Below are 21,962 nucleotides of genomic sequence, written 5' to 3' on the forward strand. Positions count from 1 at the left end.
AAGTGGAATTAGTTAGTTAAGGCCACGTTGACGTCGATACAAGGTCCTCCTACGTCACAAGTACACTAGTGGCACAATAATATTTCCCCGTGTGTTCTCTATAATTTCCTTTAGTCCTTCCAACATCCATAAATATTTTGACGTATTTACCTTAATTACCATACATAATTTTGTAAAATAAATATTGTATTTTACCCCTTAGGTCAGGGGAATTTCGAAGTGATTATCAGTAGCGCCAATATTCAAATCAGGGAAAATGGTTCTCTGACAATTCGCGAAGTCAACAAAGAAGACTCGGGCTCATATATGTGCCAAGCCACCAACGGTGTTGGACCCGGTTTAAGCACCGTCGTACACCTTAAAGTCCACGGTAAGTACATCAGTCAGACGTATGATTGGAATTATCCAATCAGAGCAGAGCTTTACTCAATGTCTTCTTAGTCGCGGCTCATTTCGGGAAGCGATTCGAAGCTCAAAGCATAAGGAAAGGAGAAGCGCTCATGTTGGCTTGCGAGGCCAAAGGTGAAAAACCAATTACGATAGTCTGGACAAAGGACAGACACAGTTTTGATCCTCACACAGAGTCGAGGTAAGCAATTAAGTTTTCTTCAACATAATAATTTGAACTAATGGGATTTATAGACTTGTCACTGAAGATTATATACCTTGAAATTTAAGTCGTGGTTTTCATATTTCAATAACGTACTTCACAGCGGTAGATATTATTAACTTCTGAAGGAAGGGATGATAAGGTTATAGTCTATTCAAGGTATATTAGCATTGGCCCAAATTAAAATTTTCACGCACTATCCCACGTGACTCGCTTAGTTGATGTTGTTTGGGGCTAAAATGCTTTCAACTCTCCCAGGCATAAAATTCTAAAACGCAATTAACAAGGATTACGTTGGCTTAAAGACACAGAAGGTAAAAGACTAGAGAGGCGTGGTCGAGGAACACACTGGCCTTTTCAAAGCGCTTTAATTGCGTTCTCTTCGCTCTAAAGTTTATGTTTGGGGGAAATCTTTATATATTCATAAATATGCATACGCCCCTCCCCCCATTCTTTTAAAGGCGCGTTTACAAAACAAATTTCTCTTTCTTTACCAAAGAAACTACTTCAGTTTGAAACTTATCCCGAAGGGTATGGGGGTGGCAATCACAGGATAGAGAAAACAAGAAAAATTCAAATATATAGGCCATATACAGGGTGGTTTTGATAAGTCTTGCATAAATTAAGAGGGATGTTCTTTGGGTACACGTTTTTGAGCCGAAAATGAAACTTCTATCTCCATTTTGACTATCCCTAAAACACTCTTAAAATCAAAATTCGAAAACGTTTTGTCCCTTAGGGCAAAGAAAATGGAGATAGAAGTTGCATTTTCGACTCAAACTTCATTTCCAAAAGAACATCCCCCATAATTTATGGATGCAGACTCATCAGAAACACCCTGTATATTTGAAAAAGTAGTTTTTTTTTAACAACATCACGTGTATATTTCATTTGGGTGGAACCAAGGACTAATTAATGTTTATTGTATAGGAAAACTTCCCGGTTTCCACTCCCTTTAAAAAAAAACCCAGGAAAAGCTAGCCGGGTTAGCTTAAATAGAACTCATTATAAGAACGGAATAACAAATTGAAAAGGTACCTTTAGGCACGCCTGACTTCTTACTTTGCTGCATCTTTTCGCTCGAATTACCCTTTTCATATTAATAATATACGCCTCTCTATATTTAATTTAAGAAGGTACTTTTCTGTGCTCGGATTTTATAAAAATATTATAACGACCAAAAGCTCGCAAAATGGAAGTAAAAACACTAGAATATATTGTTATTAAAATTCGCATCGTAACAAATTCAAATAGTTAAACATCATGCAGTATCTTCCAAAACTCTAAATGATACTTAAACAGATTTAGCCAACTTTAATAAATAAATAAATATTAATAACAGTAAATGAGGGTATGAGGCAGTGCCCAGTATGATGATGTGCGGCCTCCCAAGCCTTCATCTCTTTCTCTCTAGCATCTTTTGTTGGAGACCAAGTTTCTCAGTGTTTTAAAACCAACATATCCAAAATATAGGTATTATAGGATAAATTTACGAATTTTTTAGGAATTTTTATAGGACCATCTCAGAATTATAGGTATTTATAGGTATTATAGGTACTCTGGGAGCCCTGCCAGCCTATTCTTTCATACCCCTCCGTCCCGTGGAAGGGGGTCCGGGACTTTGACGCGCGCCCACATTACTCTGTTCTCCATTCCTACTTCTAAAATTACATCTATCCCTGCTGCTAGCGACCTGCATGCCACAATGGAGCAATATTAAATTAGACATAGATGCATTTAATGCAATTTTAAAGAGACTTTCGTTGTCACTCCAAGAAAATTACTCTATAGAACTGAAAATACCAATCTAAAGTGACTGGTTCTTTGGCGTTATCAACGAATACTTTCTTAAGATGGTATCTTCTACTAATTATCATCCACTTCATACATGGATACAGGTCCCTCTGGTCGTATTATATAATGAAGCTTTATTATTTTGGGCAACGCCTGCACGCTCTAAGCCGAATATGGTCTCGAGTTAGGCCTAGCTACACTCAATGATTATGATTGCTTTTGTATTACTTCTTCGTACGGTACTTAGAAGCGAAAGGAACTCAACGACAAGGTATATACCACCATCCTCCAGGTTAGACCTAGCTAGCTCTACGTCGTAATAATTAGATTGGTAAGGACACCACGACTCGCTCGCTCTCTCTCGCTCTTGGCTTGAAGCGTCATTAGATGCGGAAAAGGGAAAATTATTGTCACAAATATATTTCTCAGCGTTAATTAATTGTATACCAGGATCGCAATTTTGCCAGCCATTTAAGCGAGCGTTGACGGTAGGGAATTAAAAACAAATTAATATTATACCCATTTGTTTAGTCGTATCGTGAATATAAGTTAAATATAAAGAGTGTTTCTGATAAGTCTGCATCCATAAATTACAGAGGATGATCTTTGGGTGCACGATTTTGAGTCGAAAATGTATAACTTCTATCTCAATTTTGATTGCCAAAAGGGACACTGTTTTCGAGTTAAGATTGGATGGAGTATTTTAGGGATGACCCCCTTAAATTTAATTATGAAACTGTTCAAAAGACACCGATTTCTAATTTAATTAAGGGGTCATCCTTAAAACACTTAAACAAATCATGACTCGAAAACAGTGTCCCTTGTGGCAAAATGTCATAGATAGAAGTTACATTTTCGACTCAAAATCGTACACCATAAGAACATCCCCCTTAATTTAAGAATGCAGACTTATCAGAAACATCCTGTATAATTAAATATTTTTATATAATTGAAGTACGTATTTAGTGTTTCGAATTACTATTCTAATAGCGGCAGCAATGAGTGTTGTTTACTTTCTTTTAGCCCATGTTTTCTAATTTTCTAACCGTTGTTTCATAGGGGAGTGGGCATATTCAACCCCAAATACCACGTGACTGACTTTATCAATTTCCTCAAAAAAAAAAAAATTGATTTCACTTAGCAAATTATGTCCTAACTGCGAATGTACAGTCTATAGAAAAAAAGAGTTCCTTAGTCATTCCTTCAGTAAACCATTACAAATGTCCATTTAAAAATTGAAGTTCATTATTGTCCCGCTTGCTACACCCACTAACTATTTTAAACCTTTCAATTACTTCTTATTTTCAGATACATCTTAGAAGAAGAAGATTTGGAAGAGGCGATAAAATCCGTCATTCGCGTTCCATCGGCCGACCGACGGGATTCCGCACTTTTTACCTGCGTTGCGGAAAATACCTACGGCAAGGATGAAATAACCTATCAAGTTATCGTTCAAGGTATACCAATTTCAATATTATAAAACGACCTATTCCCACATTAATTACCTTTTATAATTAAACTCATAATTAGAATGAAAAGATTCAATTTATATAAGAAACTCCTAATTAGACACCGGTTTTATTTTAATTCGAAAGTTGTATCAGGAATAGATTTAATTTTAGAAGTAGGAATGGAGAACAGAGTAATACCTGGGCGCGCGTCAAAGTCCCGGACCACCTTCCCCGGGACGGAGGGGGGGGGGGTATGAAAAAAGAGGCGGACTGGTCATAGCGACAAAGGTAAAAAGGAACTACGTATTTTACGCCGTCCCCGCCAGCAACGTCATCCAAACGTAGTTAAAATGAGCCAATGAGATAATGTAAACTTCTCCTTACGTGTTAGAGGGAGGGGCTCTATACTGGGTGGTCTATGAGTCGGACTGAAGTAATTACTAACTGTTGTCCATTCCTACTTCTAAAATTAAATCTATTTCTGGTTGTATAATAAAATATGTTAGGCCTACTTTCTAAAAGAACAACATCGTACAAATACTTCCGGTCCAAAGACTTTTTGGTGTTTCGTGTTTACATGGACAGGAAACACTTCCGGGTATCCAATTCCTTTAAAAACACGGTGTAACACCCTCTGGCTTCGCTTAACACGAGTAACCTATTACACTTTTAAAATATTTTTGGAGTTTTAGGTTGAAAAAAAAAAGAAAAGAAATCCACTGCGATTTGAAACCTCGTGTCTTTTTGGGCGCGCGAGTAAATCTCTTAGGATGACTGGATGGTGGTGGAAATTTGAGAATAGGTAGCTAGCATGTGGGAACGTAAAATGCAAACATTGGGGTAAGGCATAGGAAGTAAAAAAAAAATCTGTTTAGTGTATAAACATTTCAAGGCGTTGTTGTCCGAAGGCTTGGGAAATGGCTTAGAGTGTGAGGTTTGAAAATAGAAAAAAAAAGTCGCTGACATGGGCGCCTTTCTACAGGGTGCGTCAGTCACAACTGACAACGCGATCTTTTTTTTTTGGATTTACGGAAAGAAGATTACATTGTCATGAAAAGTTACACGAGGACAAACACGAAAGTATCGAGTCCGTGGGCAAAGAATTATTACTAAGGGACCCCGCCCGTGTTGACTTTCAGCCCACGTTCGCCTCTCTTATTTACGTTTCGGCGTAAGTTCATAAGATATGTTCCATCATAAGTTTGTCGCTGGTTACAAACTAGAGATTGTCATGAAGTGACGTAGGTCATAGATTCGAGGTAAAGCGATGCCTGGTGAGGAGCTGCCAAAGACTTAAGTATCGGTAGTGTTATTCTTATGGAACATATCTTATAAACTTATGGTTTCGGTCGCGTCGGTACGATCATTTCCATGTTCAGACGTAAGAGCAGACTACTTAAAACGGGTCGCGTTTATGGCGATAGCAAGACTTTTGAATACTAAAATAGTCGAATCCAAAATGACAACAAATACCACGCCAAGAAGGATGAAAATTTTCATATATTGTCTGCTAAGCGTAGCTAACTCTATCTTGTGTCAGAAAGGCGTGATCGAGTGAGCTATGGCACCGACGAGAACGCAAGATCCTACTCTAGCCTGAATGGGCCTCAAGCTATGCACTAGTAAAGCAATTTGGGTTTGGGTTGGTCGTATCAGACACTCAATCGGGACTTTAACTTATATATTTAGACATAGCTCCCGGACTATTTCGTTTTCCCTGCCGACACTTTTTGCACTTACGAATAAAAAAGAAAAAAAAAATCCTGATTTTTCAGAGCCGCCCGACAAACCAAGAAATCCATCGATATTGGCGAAAGGAAGCCGAAGTTTCTCCGTTTCTTGGTCTCACCCTTACAGCGGAAACAGCCCTTTATCTGCCTACATACTCGAGTACACTCGAAATACAGGTAAGCCCTTTTAAAATCCCCGTCCTTAACATCCTACGAAAGCGCTATCGAATTATTTACTAAGAATTGGGAACATTCTTCTCTATAGACCGCACCGCGAATTAGAAGAAGAAAAACAAACTATTAGAACTTTAAAATTTATTGGGTGTTTTGTGTTTATAACATACTAGCAGCATAAGTTTATAAGATACGTTACATGATAAGTATGGATGACACTACCCATACTTCGTAATGCTAGCTTACAGCTCGAGCTAGTTCGAGAACGATAAGCGAGAATTGAAGTCCTACACTCGGTGGTTAATTTTACAGTCCATCTAGGTCCTATTTAGTCTGCACTAAGCCCCAATTTGACAGCAGCGCCTCACCAGGGCTCCTTCGCTTTACCTCGAATCTATGACCTAAGTCACTCACTTCATGACAAGCTCCAGTTTCTAACCAGTGACAAAAACTTATGGAGCATATCTTATGAACTTATGCTAGCAGCAAAGAGACCCGGCCAACATTTTAAAAAATGGCGAAAGACCTTAAACCCCAAACGTTTACTTACCATAAACCCCATCAAGGATATAGCTATCAACCAGTAAATATACTAAAAATATACAGTTGAAACGTACGATCAACGTTAATCCCCAAGGAAGGTGTAGGTTACATTTCAGGATGGTCGCCATTTATCAAGATGGATACGGATTGGGGAACAATTCGATACCAACCAAATATAATTGGTTTTTCTTGTCTCTTTCTTTCTTTTTTCTGTACCACCACCAATTTCCTATATATTTCCTTTTATACCATCCGTTTGTCTGGACTGGTCAACGACACTATATAAAATTGCTATGAACGTGCTTGGACCTTGGTTGGTAACAGACCCATGGGAACAATCGAAGAAAGTGAATGTGGAAGAGTCCGTAAACGAATTCACCGTTCAAAATCTGATACCGCAGACCACGTACAGTGTACGTTTGTTTGCCGAAAATGCCCTTGGAATTGGGGAAGCTAGCGAACTCATGACAGTTACGACAGAAGAAGAAGGTAAGTCGCTATTCTCTAATCTATTCTGTCGACGTGCAAAATTACAACTCCTTTTACTCACTTAAGTCTTGGGTGTTACTTATGAAACAGTTTATAATACCAAGATGGCATATTAATCACATATCCTTTTTAGATCCATTATGTTACAATTTGATTTTTTTTTCATCTCATACCCTATTTTCGAAACTTTTATCAGTTCGTCTTAATTACCATATCTAGCCTACTTTTATTAAAAAAAAAATATTTTTAATCCCAAAAAAAAAAATCGGACCGCAACTCGCAAAATTGAACGATAGCAAGAATTGAGATAATATTACTAAGAATAATCAATTTTGCCCAAAAACACAACTTGCCTTTCTTTCATTTAGTAAATAGGCCTTTCAACAGAAAGTAACTATAAATTTCAACTGAATATTTGTGAAATTTCGCATAAAGTTACTAGAATTCAGAGTTCTAAGTCTTTAGAAGTAAAAGGTAGTAATGGTCCATCGATATTAATATTTGATCAAGAAAATTCATTAGTGAATTAAAACTAATTCTTAATGATAGAGTATGTTTGATATCGTTATCTAGAAACGTTGCAAAACGTTAGATATTTTGCACTTTACTGATAGGGATCTAAATTAGAAAATGCTGGTGTTAATGGAATCCAATCACGCGCGGTTAGGAAAAAAGTAAATTTATCGACAAATCATTTATAAAGTTGAAAAAAAAATCCATTTCCGCAGTACCCTATCTGTTTTTATCCGTAAAAAATATTTCTACTTGTTAATGTATGTAGTTAGCAACTGATTGGCTAGTAAATAGCCCGAGTTTGCCTCAGAATTTTTATAATCAAATTAGCAAATACGTTCCCTTGTAAATTACACGGAATTTTTGAACCTCGCAAAGTGTAATTACTTAGAAGCAAGCGTTTTGTTGAGTTGGTTTAGGCCTTGGTCAAAATTTTACCGCCAAAAAAAACACAAGTATTAGCATGCTTAAAATTACAATAAAAACTTACAGGGATGTCCTGAAACTTGGATATCCTTTCCCGCGAAGACTGGAGTACACGCACAAATAGTTATTCAAACTTAAAACACGGTACTTTCAATTAAAATTGAACACGTGGATGAAACATCCGTACTTGACAGTTGAGTAACGCGACTTGAAGTAGTAGAACTGTAGCAGGCGATTACTTTCTAGCTGCTGCTGGAAATAAGCAAAACCAAAAATATTTTAAATCATAAAAACCGTTAACAAGTACTGTAATTATAGTTAACTAATATTTTTAATTAGTATTACGATTATAGTAAGCCTGATTTTCGGAGAAATTAGAAATTTTCCCAATATTTCTAAGAAATAAGGTTCCATAATATAAAAGAGGAAATTTTAAAAGACCAAAGTATAAAGCATTTACACAAAGAGTACTAACACGGAAAACAATACTGGAGTAGAAGGAAGTTCATTATTTGTTCTGTTCTTATGACATTTATCATTTCCCACGAGTACCTTACACATCAGCTTTACAAATATAGGCCCAACAATGATAGAATAGTCAAAACCGTTCTAGGTAAACTGCAAAAAGACCGATGTCCTCGGTTTGTTCCCTACGCAATCAACCTATTACAAACCTAAAGCTCTTAACGAGGATTACAGCCGTTGAACCAAAGCTGAACCCTAGACTGTATATAGAGATATATCACAGCTAGGAAAAGCATGGGCAGCCCTGGATGGTGGGCTCTCTGGTGTTAGCGGCGTTTGACACGGGAATCGGGGTAACGAATGGTTTAATCTACTTGGCAAGTACGATACAATCTCTTTCAATTAACTCGGAGCTTTCATGGGTTTCAAAAAAGCAAGCAGCTTCGATCTCTTCCCAACTCCATTAAAACCTTATCGAGTTGCTCCGTCGTTCCCTCCTGAGGACGCCAGAATTTCTCTCCCGTTTTCCACTCCACTACTCTATAGAGAACTTACTGTGGAAGAACGTTACACCCAATGAGATAGACATATATATATTCTATCTCATTGGTTACACCACCCTCGGCTTTCTTGTATGGCAACCCTGTTAGGTTCAATGCTACCAAGGGGCTAATCACTAGTGGGGGCAACCCTATAGTTATTAAATTACTCCTTCTGGTAATCTATATCCATATAAGTAAAATTTGCTGACTGAACCCTAAATTCCCTTACCTAGGAAGCTAAAACTTGTGTTATAGAAACGTCTAGTTATTCTTATCCGTTTAAGTATAGTGAAATGCTCTAAATGCTATCGGTAATCCGGTACCATGGGGAAAAAGTAGAGAACATCCCCTCGGTTCAATCTCAAAGAGTCACAAGAGGGACGAAAAAGGGTTCGATATGATACTGAAAAGTGTAGGGAATCGGTTTGTCGATAAGAGTTTCGCCTGTATTTCCCGCAGAGATGGACGACCGTTCCTTGACTTCACCACTTCTCACGTATACATCGTCCCTTCCCTCTTACTTACGAAACTCACAGACAAAATAACAATCAGACCAATCAATGTCTATGAGCCCTATAATAGGGACGCCACACTCGACAGTCGACACTCACCGTATCATGGTCTTACCGTTTTCCTATCATATCATAACTTGTCGTCTCACACGCGTGTTCGGCAAAAACGTACTCTTCCCTAAACTTAATCGTAATTCGCACTACTGAGTCTCCACTCACGATTAAATGTTTATCATTACCCAATGTAATATTTTGTCTATGAGCAGCTTCTGGCACAGTTATCGGTTAGGGAAAGATTCAATGATCTTCATCGCCAAAATCTAAAACGGTACGGAAGGAATTCCTGGCAATTTCATTTACGTCCGTGGTTTTTTCAACGGATAAACGATATATTATAGAAGACGATTTTTTCAAATAAAATGCTATTGGAAACCAACCACGAACGACCACCAATAAAAACAACCAATTTGGGATGTCACTCAATAAAAAAGTTCCGCTAGTTATTCAATAAGAATGGTTCACCTGAGAAATTGTTCCCAATTGTCTAGGCCTATAGCCGCACACTCGATAAAGACTACTTTATGAGTTTTAACATCGTCATCGTGTATCGCTGCGCCTTACCGAAGTGCGTGAAAAAACTTAGGTCTTTATTCCGGAAGAAAAGACTTTCCTGGAAAAGTGTAGAAAACTGCAAGTGCTTCTGGAAGAGTTCATTTGAAGAACCGTAACGGGGGAAGTGAAGGAGTTTGGAGACCGTTCCTTCGACGTGAGGGCCAAACTTGTCATAGAAAGACCCCTCCAGGGAGTCATTCAACACGCCCAAGCTAGGCATACACGGAACTCTGTACGCCTTGGCGCTAAGGTGTGTGTTTCCAACTGATAAGCACATAGCTTTGTATGGCAAAAGCTCAGTTGTACCGTTTTCCTTTTCGAGGCTATGCCTTCGGAGAAAGACTCGAACAAGAGACTGTTTATTGATATGGGACTAGAATAATGTCAGCAATGACCGTAAGTCTCCAACAAAGAACGTGTTGAGTACGAAACTTCTAAATCAGGCTCAAATTCTGTTCAAGGTGGGTTCCAGATTTTAGTCCCGTCAATATGCAAAGTCCCTATGCTATGCCCAGTTTCAAATATCCGTGTACCCGTAATATATATTGTATACAACCTGTTCAGGAATTTTGACTATACAGGGTGGGACAGACAAAAACAAATTTTGAGGCGCTGTATCACGCGTCATAGCTTTAAACACAGCGTCATACTTGGCGTCATGGGTCTAGACGAATGGCGGGTCACGCAAAACTAAGTGTTCCTCTGACCCGTTCCACTCTGTGTATATTACATCCTTGGTTCTAGGTTGACGTCGAAAGCGCAGGAACACACCTAACCTCAAGAAGCGCGCACTATACAGTATACATGCATAAACTTTCTAGTTCACAAAACAACCCTTTCCCTCCAAACCTACTACGTTTTCGGAGAGGGGAAATTCTTTGGAAAACATTCTCTAGTGTTTCTTTCTCATACTTGGCTGTCTATTGGGCCAGAAGACTGAAGCCTCGAGTGTGTTTCTCGTTCGGTCGATCAGCTGCGAAGGTTTATTTTGTTTTACATCTGTTAGATATTTTGTCTTCTTGAACTTACACGTCAAGTAACTTGGATTTTTATTTTGGAACATACTATACCCTACTAGGAAATCATTGAAACATTTACAAAGTTTTTGAGTGCGACGACAAAAAAAGCGATCCAGAGGATATTTTTCGTATCTTCTACTTGAGATAAGTTAAAAGATGTGTATCGAACCGTACTTTTCGTAGCATATGCCAACGACAAAAGAACTTTGCTCACAAACATCTGACAGAAATACAGGTAGTGTTAGGTATTTAGTCCATATAAGCATAAGTTTAAAATATATGTTCCATAAGTATGACACAACCTATACTTCGTAATGCTAGAGACTTACAGCTCGAGCTAGTTCGAGAACGACAAGTGAGAATTGACTACACTCGGCAGTCCATCTTCTTATTAGTCTATACTAAGCCTTTGACAGCGCCTCACCAGGTGACTTCGCTTTACCCTGAATCTATGATCTCCCTCACTTCATGACAAGCTCCAGTTTGTAACCAATGACAAACTTATGGTGAACGTATCGTTTGAACATATAAGTAAAAGTTCAGCCCAAACCCTAAACGCAAATTATATTTAATTGTTAGTACTCGGTATATCTAAGTACTTAAAACATATATATATATAGGTTTACCCTTTCATTCAATAAACTAAAATTAAAAGCCTTTCTGATTTAAGAGGTATCATTAGCAATTAAACTTATCCTCAAATAGAGCGATCTGAAATCGTATATACTAAGTTCGTTGAAATCGACAAACTTCCCTGGCACATATATCTTTGAGCGCGATATATCTGGTCCCGATAATTAAAGCAATATATAAAGCTTTCCCGATGCGAATAAGCAATTTACAATTTACTTCTAAACTCTCCTATAGTTTTCGAAGCGAAAACTTTAGGTTCTAGGATAATTCAGTCGCCGCTCTAAATAACTGATTATAAATGTACAAAACTTTATCGAAACTCTAATATAAATAACAGGTTGTAAAGAACCAACTTCCAAACTAAAATAAGGTTATACTTTAAAAAAACTGAACTGTGTTTAAAATACGGTATAGTCGAAATACGCCCTAAAAATTAATGCTTATTTTAAAGTTAATATTAAACTAATAATAAATAAAGCTAGGTATAAAATTATTGCAAGCAGAAAGTGCAAAGGTGAATCAATTAAAGCCTTCAGTAGTAAGGGTCGTAGTTCACGACATAGTAGTCTCGAAATGGTTTACTCTATCTTCTTGGGTCGAGCAATAAGGTTTAAATTTTATTTACCCTACATAGGCACGATTCGAAAACTTCGTCAGGTACTCTAGGCTTCCTTTTCTTGTTAAAGCAATTCGCAATTGCATTTTCCGTAAGGATGGGAGAGGCGCGTGGGGTTGGTTGGCAAGAAGAGGAATTTGCGGAGACGGCACGCGGTATAGTACACGACAAACATTCCAAAGGCTGTTTCCACCGATTTTCGCCTCGGTCTAGTTTTAATCTTGTTAAGTTCTTTAGCACCGAACCAAACCCCTTGTGTATTTTGTAAGGAAAACAGATGTAAATGAAAGCACCCATGAAATAACCGTTACTGTCATTTCATTTTACATAAATATTGTATTGGTATGATGAAACGCAAATAATCTTCATTATAAACCATACTAAGAAAAAGGACCCGGTGAGAGTTGTTGACCTCCAGCTCATTTTTTGTTTGTTATTCAATCAGGTGATTTACTTATGTTCATGTGTTCTAGTTGTAGTTTTTGGTCATACTAATCAAGAGAGACCAATATTTTACCCGAGGATGTTAATTTCAACAGATAGGCGTCATTTATTTCTAGTTTGTGAGTTACAGGCGGCATCACACTTTGCAAACAAAAATGCTCGGAACCAGATGTTAATGATTTTGATTAAGACCGACCTTTTGCCTCTCTCGTTTTTGCTTTTACGGTTCTATGGTCTAAACTCGAATCAACGCCAATTTTTCCAAAACTATACTAATAATCCAACAGCCGTTAGATGGTTCACCTACCATGGCCTAATTATGTTAGGGACATAACCCTATACTTCGTAAGTATGGGTCTCTCATAGGGCATATCAGTTCTTCAATCTGAGAATGTTTTTGAGCATTTATCTAGCAGAAGTGTACTATTAAATGAGTAGAAGTGTGCGTAGTGTAAAGCTAATTACTCCACATGCACATATCCTTGTTTTAGGGGGCAAATCAATGTTTTGGAACCCATATCTCTTTAAATAAATGTTGTAGACCTCATGTTCTTGGAGACTTTCCATTCAGTTTGAACCAAAGAACACACTCCCTTTGATTTATGGCATATTTATCATAAACACCCTGTATTGTTACCAAAATGCAAGCAAAGCATACTGTCCATCAATACCTAGTCCATGTTACTTACGAAAGGGAAAATTTTCTAATTTAGAAGTTTGACAAGCGAGGAAGCAAATAGATAAATCTTCGTATGCAACCGAAATTATTAATACGTAGAAAGGTAAGGCGAAAGAATATGCAAAGTTAAGTCCCATAAGAAAGAAAGTAGTGTCGAGTAGGTTTAGTTGTACATTAATATACTAAACGAAGTAAGACTGCGGGACTCGATACAAGCAAATTTGTGAATATTAATGAAGGTAAGGCGCAAGGATTTGCAATGTAAAATGGCATTAGAATGAAAGTAGCGCTGTACAAATGTACGTGAATGAACATCAGTGTACTAAAGGAAGGAATATTGCGGGAGTCGAAAAACGCAATTAACTTCGTGTTAGAAAGTTTACAAGGAAATTAACTGACGTTGCTTTATATTATTTTTAATTATGGATGTCTTGTTGCTTTTAGGATTTTAACAGAGGGTAATATTTATTTTTATTTGTTTTGTAGTTTATTATGTCAGTTATAAAATTAGAAATATTCCTTGCGTAACATATAGGACGTGTTTGATATTTAGTGTCTGTAATTTAGTAATTTATATTTTACCATGATAAATTTACAAAACATTTTTGTTACCATTGTTACTTGAGCTAATTTAATTTAATTTCGAACTCTGACCTTTTCATTATACCTTTAATATAGTAGAAGGTAATACCTATAAATTCCCGTTAAATATTACTGGAAGGGACAAAATCAATATATATTGGGCAGCAGCCGCTGAAATCATTAATCAAAATCTCTTACATCAAAATCATCTGAGATCTGTTCGAAGCATTCACCGACGGCGTGACGATGAACTCTCAATTAAACAATTAAGATTCGTAACTAATTATACTCTTTAACCAATCAAACGTATTTGTTCGCTAATTATTTACTCTTGAATTTCTGTCATAAAGCTTGAATTGCTAAGCAGTTAAAATTATTATAATATTATGAAGAGATATCATTAATAATGTCGGATGAAAATTAATTTTCACTTTTGGTATAGTAATTAGTCAGAGGAATGCTGGGAAATTTCGAGGCATGCCCTATATTAATTGCGGAATGTTACCATCTGTAGGCAATTTAAAATTTGCTTCTAATAAGTTAATTTTGACTGATAATCAACGTACAGTCAAAATTGCTTTACCCAGCTAGAAAGCTGAACACTAGTAATTTTGCAATAACGTTAGTTTATTCTTAAGTATGTAGTTACGCACTAAGAAATATTTCTTCCCAATCCGTTATAACCATCTTGAAATTATGAAATGGCGGATATCCAGAAACGTCAGAATTGTGAGGCATGACGGATAGTAAGTTTTTAAGGCCGGCCCACAAAAACCCGCATAGAAATTAAACAAAGGATATTATTCCAATTAGCTGTATGTGTTCCTGACGAAAGTAAAATTTTAAACCACATTTCTTTATTTATTCATGAAAGCAATCGCAAACCAGTAAGTTTATTAGCCATTTATTTAACCATTAAACTGTTTGTGCTATTTTTTTGCAAAACAAAAAGCTTATATAGTTGAAAAAATATCCATCTATTTGAAATTCGACGGTAAGTAGGGCTGCTTTTAAACTGAGTCCGTTCCAAGGGGCCCAAAAAAAAGATTTCTATATAATCAATAAAGAATTTTCTATCAAAAACGCGTTCAGGCGTCAACGAAAATGCGAAAGATTTTTGGAGAAAGAAACATGTCTTAAAAATAAAGAATATATATATTTGATAAGCTGGACCCATGGTTCCTTGAACAAAATGGTTAAGGGAAAGACCTACTCCCTATATGTTACACTTTTAAGGTTGTCAGAGCCTCACAGGTCAATCTGGAAAGGTCAGGGAATTGTAGAAATGAACCTAAAATATCAGGGAAATGCTGGGGAATTTGATTTCTGAATAGGAAATGTTTTTGCAACGTTGAACAATACAAAGTTTTAAACAATAAATGTTTTTAAATAATTTCCAAATTAAGTATTGACTTGTTTATAATAAATAATATTCTTAAATATACTCTTATCAATGACAAATTTCCTATTAGGTCATCGAATTAAACACAGGAAAATCTTGCAGTTTGGAATTTGAATTTGAAAATTATTTGAAATTGTGATGGAAACCAAACTATTACGATTATTATTATTATGAATTGAAAATGTGCTAACAAGTGTTGCCTGCCAGTTATTTGTGTGAGTTCAATTCCATCGCAATAAAAACACTCTAAAATTTAAAAGCTTGTAGTTTTCTGTTCGATTCAGTGATCATTACAGTTCCAAACCTATAAGATACTCCAATAACAAATTAGTAGCAACCCTGAAGGGCATGCGGTTAAAGTTAAAAGAAGTAATGAGAAAATTTCTCTAACCCTTATCAATATTAAGAGTTCCTAAACCATTTAAGTCGAGTAACTATGGTAATATCCGCTCATCCTCGATGGTATAAAGGAAACGGGGAAAATATTGATCAAATTTATGCCTATATATATGAAATTATTGGGAAAACAGTGAGTATAGATCGACGCCCCATTTTCCACATCGAAAACTTGAATAACAAATCAGTCAAGGGGGGATCTTGAATCTTCATCCTCCGGGAATTCCAAAACCAAATCACTTGAACTCAAATTTCAAGAAATTTAAAAATCTCGACTCATTAACTTCCATTCGATCGGATTGAAATCGTATTTCGTTAAAATTATAAGAAATCCCCTTTTTTATATAGAAATAAATCAAATATCATTCTAGGAAAATATTGTTTGGCCACATTAGTTTAAAATTAACGTAGCTGCGAAACAAGTTTTGCTTCCTTGGTAAAACAATTTGAGTTTGGCCTGGGCGCTCATTATGAGTAATTATATGTACAGGGTGTTTCTGATAAGTCTGGTATTCATAAATTAAGGGGGGATGTTCTTTAGGAAATCAATTTTGAGCCGAAAATGTAACTTCTATCTCCATTTTGCACTAAGAGACGCTGTTTTCGAGTTAAGATTGGATGGAGTATTTTATGGATGACCCCTTAAACTTAATTAAGAAACTGAAAGAGAATGAGTTCTAATTTAATTAAGGGGTCAACCCTAAAACACTCTTAAGATCATAACTCGAAAGCAGTGGAGATAGAAATTACATTTTCGACTCAAAATCGTTCACCCAAAGAACATCCCCCTTAATTTATGGATGCAGACTTATCAGAAACACCCTGTATAAAAAGAATAGAAAATAATCTAAAATAAATGAAAAGATATTTATATTTTCTCGTATAGTACACTAGTTCTTCTTGATTGAAATGGAATTGGAATCCAGCAGCAGCAAATTCCACTTTCATTTCCTCTAAATGCAACCGGAAATGAAACCGCGGAAGCATATTAAAAAAGAAGAGTCTTATCCCTTATAGTAGACACAATTTGATTACTCGATTCCGTTCCGTTTCCGTCATTTGCCCTGCCTTCTTTTCCGGAATTATATGACAATTTTATACCGGATGAACATGCAAATTTTTTCCCAACCCCCCTTCTCCCAAATCTCCCATAAAAAGACTCTTGTCGCAAAGGGGGATGGGGACATTTTGAGTTTGAATGGAAGAAAAATTGTCGTAACTCGGAATTTTTAATATTTGATGTATAAATCTCATTATCACTCCCATAAAATTACTTAATGTTAGTAAATTTGCAGGGAAAACATTATAGTTTCTTTGTAAATAATTTTACCCAGCACAAAAATTAGTAGCAAGTCAGCAAACACCGGGTTACTACGCTGAGCAGAGCACAAGGCCTAGTAGGCCTAGTACAAATTAACTATAAACGTTCGGCTAAAATTATTTACACAATTTTTAAGCGCAACTCAAAAGGAATTTCAGTTAAAACATTTTGATTCTATTCGGAGGTTATTTTATTTTTACAATTTATCTATCAAATAATTTTATCGTTTTATATTTGATTTTTGCGTCTTTTTTTTTTTTCTTTCTTTGCAGCTCCCAATGGACCTCCGCAAGAAATTCGAGTGACGGCTACGAGTTCCAAATCTTTGCAAGTTTCTTGGAAGGTAAATATAATTCTACACTATATCGATTTTTTACTCTCTTATTTCGTTCCATTCCTGAATGCAATTTCTTTCCCTTATTTTTCTTATTTTTTTTTCTTTTCGCTTATCTTTATGTTTCTCCAATCTTTTCGACTCCCTTTTTTTGCTGTTTAATATAAAACTTGAAAACAGTCGGGCCGGAAATAGCAAAAAGCATTTTAATAAAAGGCGAAACGATGAACCTACATTTTGGAGAAGAGAGAGAGAGAGAGAGAGAGAGAGAGAGAGAGAGAGAGAGAGAGAGAGAGGGAGATGGAGAGGAAATCTCTTTTACCTCTCTACCCCCTTCAACGGCAACGATGTTTCTCCCCCAAACATCCTCGGTGTACGATACAGGTGCCCTCTGTGTCTTAATAACGAAGCTAGTACTCACACAAATACACGCAAACCGACGCTTTTTATTCTGATTATCAAGATTCTCACGAGAGGGCAGTTTGTAGTTAGATTTAGAGGGAGCTCTGTACTGATTCCCCTTGCAACATGATAAGCGATAACCAAGTCCCCTCGCCCTCTTTTCTCGCGTTATGGGAGTTCAGAATTACTGTTGTCGGTCTAAAAACGAGTACAAATCATCTCCTTTTCAACTTCTCCCTGGTTAGCCTAGAGGTCATTCATAAAGCTAAATAGTTACGGTGGTCTAGAATATGACGTTCTTAACAGTCTTAATGGCTTGGGGTTTGGCTGCATCCCAACCTTGATTAGAACTCAACCAAACCACTTTTAATGAACCATCCCCTAGTGTTACTGATATAAACAAAGGATTAGATTGTTTCAAATTCTGTAACGATTTGTGACTATCATAAAGTACAAACAAACATACAAAGAAAACGAACCTTTTTCTGAGATCTATAACACATTTGTGGTATCTATAGAACTGATTTGAATTAAGGAACGGCGAGAATACTATTACTATTTTTCCTTAGTTGTAATATTAAATTCCTATTTCCTTAGTGTTTGAGTTTCCTTAAATAAACTTACTTCTTAATGATTTAAAAAGAAAATTACTTCTCTTTAGCGAGAGGGGGAAAAGTCTAAGGGTCCATTTCAAATCCTCATTAACGCCTCGGCCCTTAAACTAACTCGCATTACAAATTCAACCTAGGTCTTTTAACAGCTGAAATATATAGAAGCAAATGAGACAATGTTAAAACATTCGCCGGCCCATTTTCACCCAAAATCCCTCGAGTTTCCCTGCCAATTTTCGCCTATTTTTCAAAATTCCCTGCTCATTTAAACGCATTTTTAAAGCTCCAGTCTTTCCCTGATCTGTTTTTACAAGCGGGGCTGTAGTTCGATCCTATGTATTTCTCGTTACTTTAATTTTAGAAGTCGGTTCCGAATCTAAATTCAACAGCAGTTTTAATCGACGTTTCCCGGTTTTAATTTTGTTGATTTAGCCTCCCTCTCAAAAGGACTGGCAGGGAACGGTGCAGGGATATTACGTGGGAGTAAAGCCATTCGCGGGCACCGAACCTTTCAGCTACAAAACGGTCGAAGTACGGGACACGGGTACGCAGGAATGCGAAATAAACAACTTGGAACGGCACACCAAATACATCGTGGTCGTTCAAGCCTTCAACGCCAAAGGGGCTGGACCGACATCCGCAGAAATCCTCGAGGAAACCTTGGAGTTTGGTAAGAGACAACAAATGCCACTTAAGTTAAAAGCTCGTAAACCCTCGTGTCATTGCGAACCCAGTCTTCCCCTATATGTAGTCCGTCAGCTAAGGATTACTAAACCAGACGCGAGTAATATATTTCCTAAGGAAGTATAGTATTGTTATATTCTTGCGAGATTGCAGTTTGCGGGAAATCTGGTGGCACTGGCCACGTGATAAGTTTACTCCCATTTCTCCCCTTATTGGAGCTAATAATTACGATTTCCAGTCTGAAAAGCTGTTACAATACGTACCCTCCCCAACTTCATTTACTCCTACACGTAAAAGGTCCCAGCCCACGGACTAAATACGGTACCGGGGGTTATCCCGTAAAAACGGATAAAAATATTTGTTGGTGTTGGTCAGCTCCCGAGTGACGCCAACTTTGATATAAATTATTAATGTACCCTTTTCTGTCCGAAAAAGAACTTAGTATCATTCGTGAGCGTCTCGTTAATGGAGTCAAAGGCTCCTTTATTTACCGAGAGGGTAACAAGTGCATTCAAAAATTCTTAAGCCTTGTTTTAAATGGCGAAGTTTCGCGCTTTTTTATATTTTTCACGTGACATTTTTATCAGTAAATGTAGATCGTAATTTGGGCTTCAATTTGATTCCAAAAACATCTAAATCGGTACAGAATTAAGGAAGATATGAATATTTTTAAATTGTCGTACACTGAAGTATTGCGGGCAAATGTTTTACAGGGACCCGTAGAAAATACATTATCAGTTTTACCCCTGGAGGTTCGGCACTTGAAATTTCGCCACCAGATTTTCTAAAGGGTGTATTTTTTAAATACGGCAGTCAATAAACCTGTAAAACTAGCGTACTTAAACAAAAATAATTGTAATGCATCCCCTCGGTATTTTTTGAAATAAGTCTCTCAACCGTTCCATTTCTCCTTTCGCAAATGCCTCGATTAGTCGGTTCTTCGCGTACATACATATATATAAAACCGTCGAGCGAAAAAACGCATTCAACCCAAAAGAAAATGACTATCCGTAGTTTCATCAGCTGGAAAAAAATTACAGGGATGAAGAAGGAGTTCCTAGATACTTCAAGAGTGTTTTTTCTTTTTTCTTTTTTCTTAACCAAACCACCACTAGCACTTAAAATAAGTCTCATTTCTTCACAAACACTCAAAAGAAGTGAGGTATTTTTAAAGGCATTTTCAAAGATTGGGATAGATCTTTAGAAATGTCTATATCATAGCATAGCCCTATTATAATATTAATAAGTATACAGGGTGTTTCTAATAAGTCTGCCAGAATTAATGGGGGATGTTGTTTGGGCCATTTTGAGTCGAAAATGTAACTTCTATCTCCATTTTGACGCCCGGGTCACTGTTTTCAATTTAATAGTAGAGTTTCTTACGGATGACCCCTTACATTTAATTAAGAAACTTAAAGATAATTATAATTTAATTAAGGGGTTATCCCTAAAGAATTCAAGTCATAACTCGAAAACACTGCCCAGGCCGACAAAGTATCATAGAACTCAAAATCGCCCAATTAATTATACCAGACTTATTGGAAACACCCTGCATAATTGGAAGGATATTTGCACGCGTACAGCCAGAGTTTGTCGTGGGATCAAATTTTACGTCACAGTACGGCGTACACGTTTTTTTCAGTAATATATCATGTCACTTTTGTTCCTGATTTCATCAATGATCTCTACTAGATTTATTAGGAAAATAAATAATGTGGGTTGAATTGTCTTTCCTTTCTAGATCCGCCTAAAGCGCCACGCCTTTCTGTCGTGTCAACAACCTCAACTTCGATTCATGTCAAGTGGGACAATCTCGAAGAGGACGGAGAGCCAGTTGGAGGTAAAATTTGTCAGTTACTCTTTAAATGTCCTTTCAAAATAGTTTCATAGTATCCATTCAATAAAATATATAACAAATCTTAATTTCACGTCAAGTTTTTGCATTTCATAGGACTTAATTTTGAACAATGTTTACTGTACGACCATTATTTATTTTTATGTTAAACAAGGTCAATAGATTAGACTCCTAGAGACAGTGAGTCAATAATTATTTTAAGTCAATAAAAGAGTTAATGAACGAGTACCAACTACGTGCTACAGATTTATTCAGTTATTTTGTTTATGAACCCGTTTTTTGGTTATTTTCAAATCTCACGACACAGCTAGCGTCTGGGAAACACTGATACACCCTGAAACCCTTTCTTTGAACCAGTCTCGAAATGCACGAATACACGTACTGAGACGGTTCAAAGGAAAGGACTAAACACTAGTTGGGTATCTTAACTCAATTAGCAAAGAGGGTAACAACTTATTTCCATGAAAGACTCGAATCCCTCTTGGATCTAATTACTAATTTTCACGATTGAGTCAGTAACACTGTACACGATTCTTTCCCCTTTATCTCTCTTCACCCATCTTTGACCGTCTAGGTTACATCTTATTTCACAAGACGGAAGATTCGGAATGGGACGAAGTGACCATCCCCGCTGAGAGGTCTTCTTTCTACGCTCAAAATTTGCAATGCGGTAAAAGGTACCAACTGTATATCGTGGCTTTTAACTCGGCCGGTAGGGGTCAACCTAGCGAAGTCGTCACCGCCAAAACCGACGGCAATGGTAAGGATTGATTTTTTTTAAAACGCGGTCGAGCGTTGTTAACAGCATGGAGGTAACTTTAAAAGGAGACGAAATGGCATGCTCGGCTCTATCCCGTTAAATTTTAGAAAACTTGGGTTGGTTTACCCATAGAGTAGGGGCAGCCTCAGCCTGAACTTTAATACAGAAATTTAATTACTTACATGTAATCGATTTACGTAATGTTATGCACTGAACGCATTTCTATTTAATGCAGTTCAAAGTATCAGAGCTGCTAGACTAAGAAGTTCGATTTTAAATATGATACCAAAATAAAACAGATTAATGTGATATTTGCGCATTGAACACATTGTATCCATTAATATTCTAAAACGGGAAGTTACA

General features: G+C 36.8%; 1 protein-coding gene across 4 annotated transcripts in view; it reads left to right on the forward strand.

The window, feature by feature from the left end:
* Positions 1–21,962, forward strand: part of LOC149673559 (cell adhesion molecule Dscam1-like) — a 103,304-nt gene that overhangs the window by 74,217 nt on the left and 7,125 nt on the right. For all 4 annotated transcript variants that reach the window (XR_016366878.1, XR_016366879.1, XM_089839135.1 and 1 more), the window contains exons 11-19: positions 203–370; positions 442–589; positions 3,713–3,861; positions 5,631–5,762; positions 6,627–6,791; positions 17,226–17,296; positions 18,733–18,970; positions 20,726–20,824; positions 21,414–21,599. Coding sequence is in view for 2 of the 4 variants with exons in the window: in XM_089839135.1 (XP_089695261.1) it covers positions 203–370; positions 442–589; positions 3,713–3,861; positions 5,631–5,762; positions 6,627–6,791; positions 17,226–17,296; positions 18,733–18,970; positions 20,726–20,824; positions 21,414–21,599 (1,356 nt within the window). In the remaining 2 variants the exon portion in view is untranslated. The remainder of the gene's footprint in view (positions 1–202; positions 371–441; positions 590–3,712; positions 3,862–5,630; positions 5,763–6,626; positions 6,792–17,225; positions 17,297–18,732; positions 18,971–20,725; positions 20,825–21,413; positions 21,600–21,962) is intronic.

Source organism: Phalangium opilio, unplaced genomic scaffold (genome assembly GCF_054372755.1).
Source record: "Phalangium opilio isolate 3A_F unplaced genomic scaffold, DU_Popi_V2 ptg000048l_1, whole genome shotgun sequence".
NCBI classification, from domain to species: domain Eukaryota; kingdom Metazoa; phylum Arthropoda; class Arachnida; order Opiliones; family Phalangiidae; genus Phalangium; species Phalangium opilio.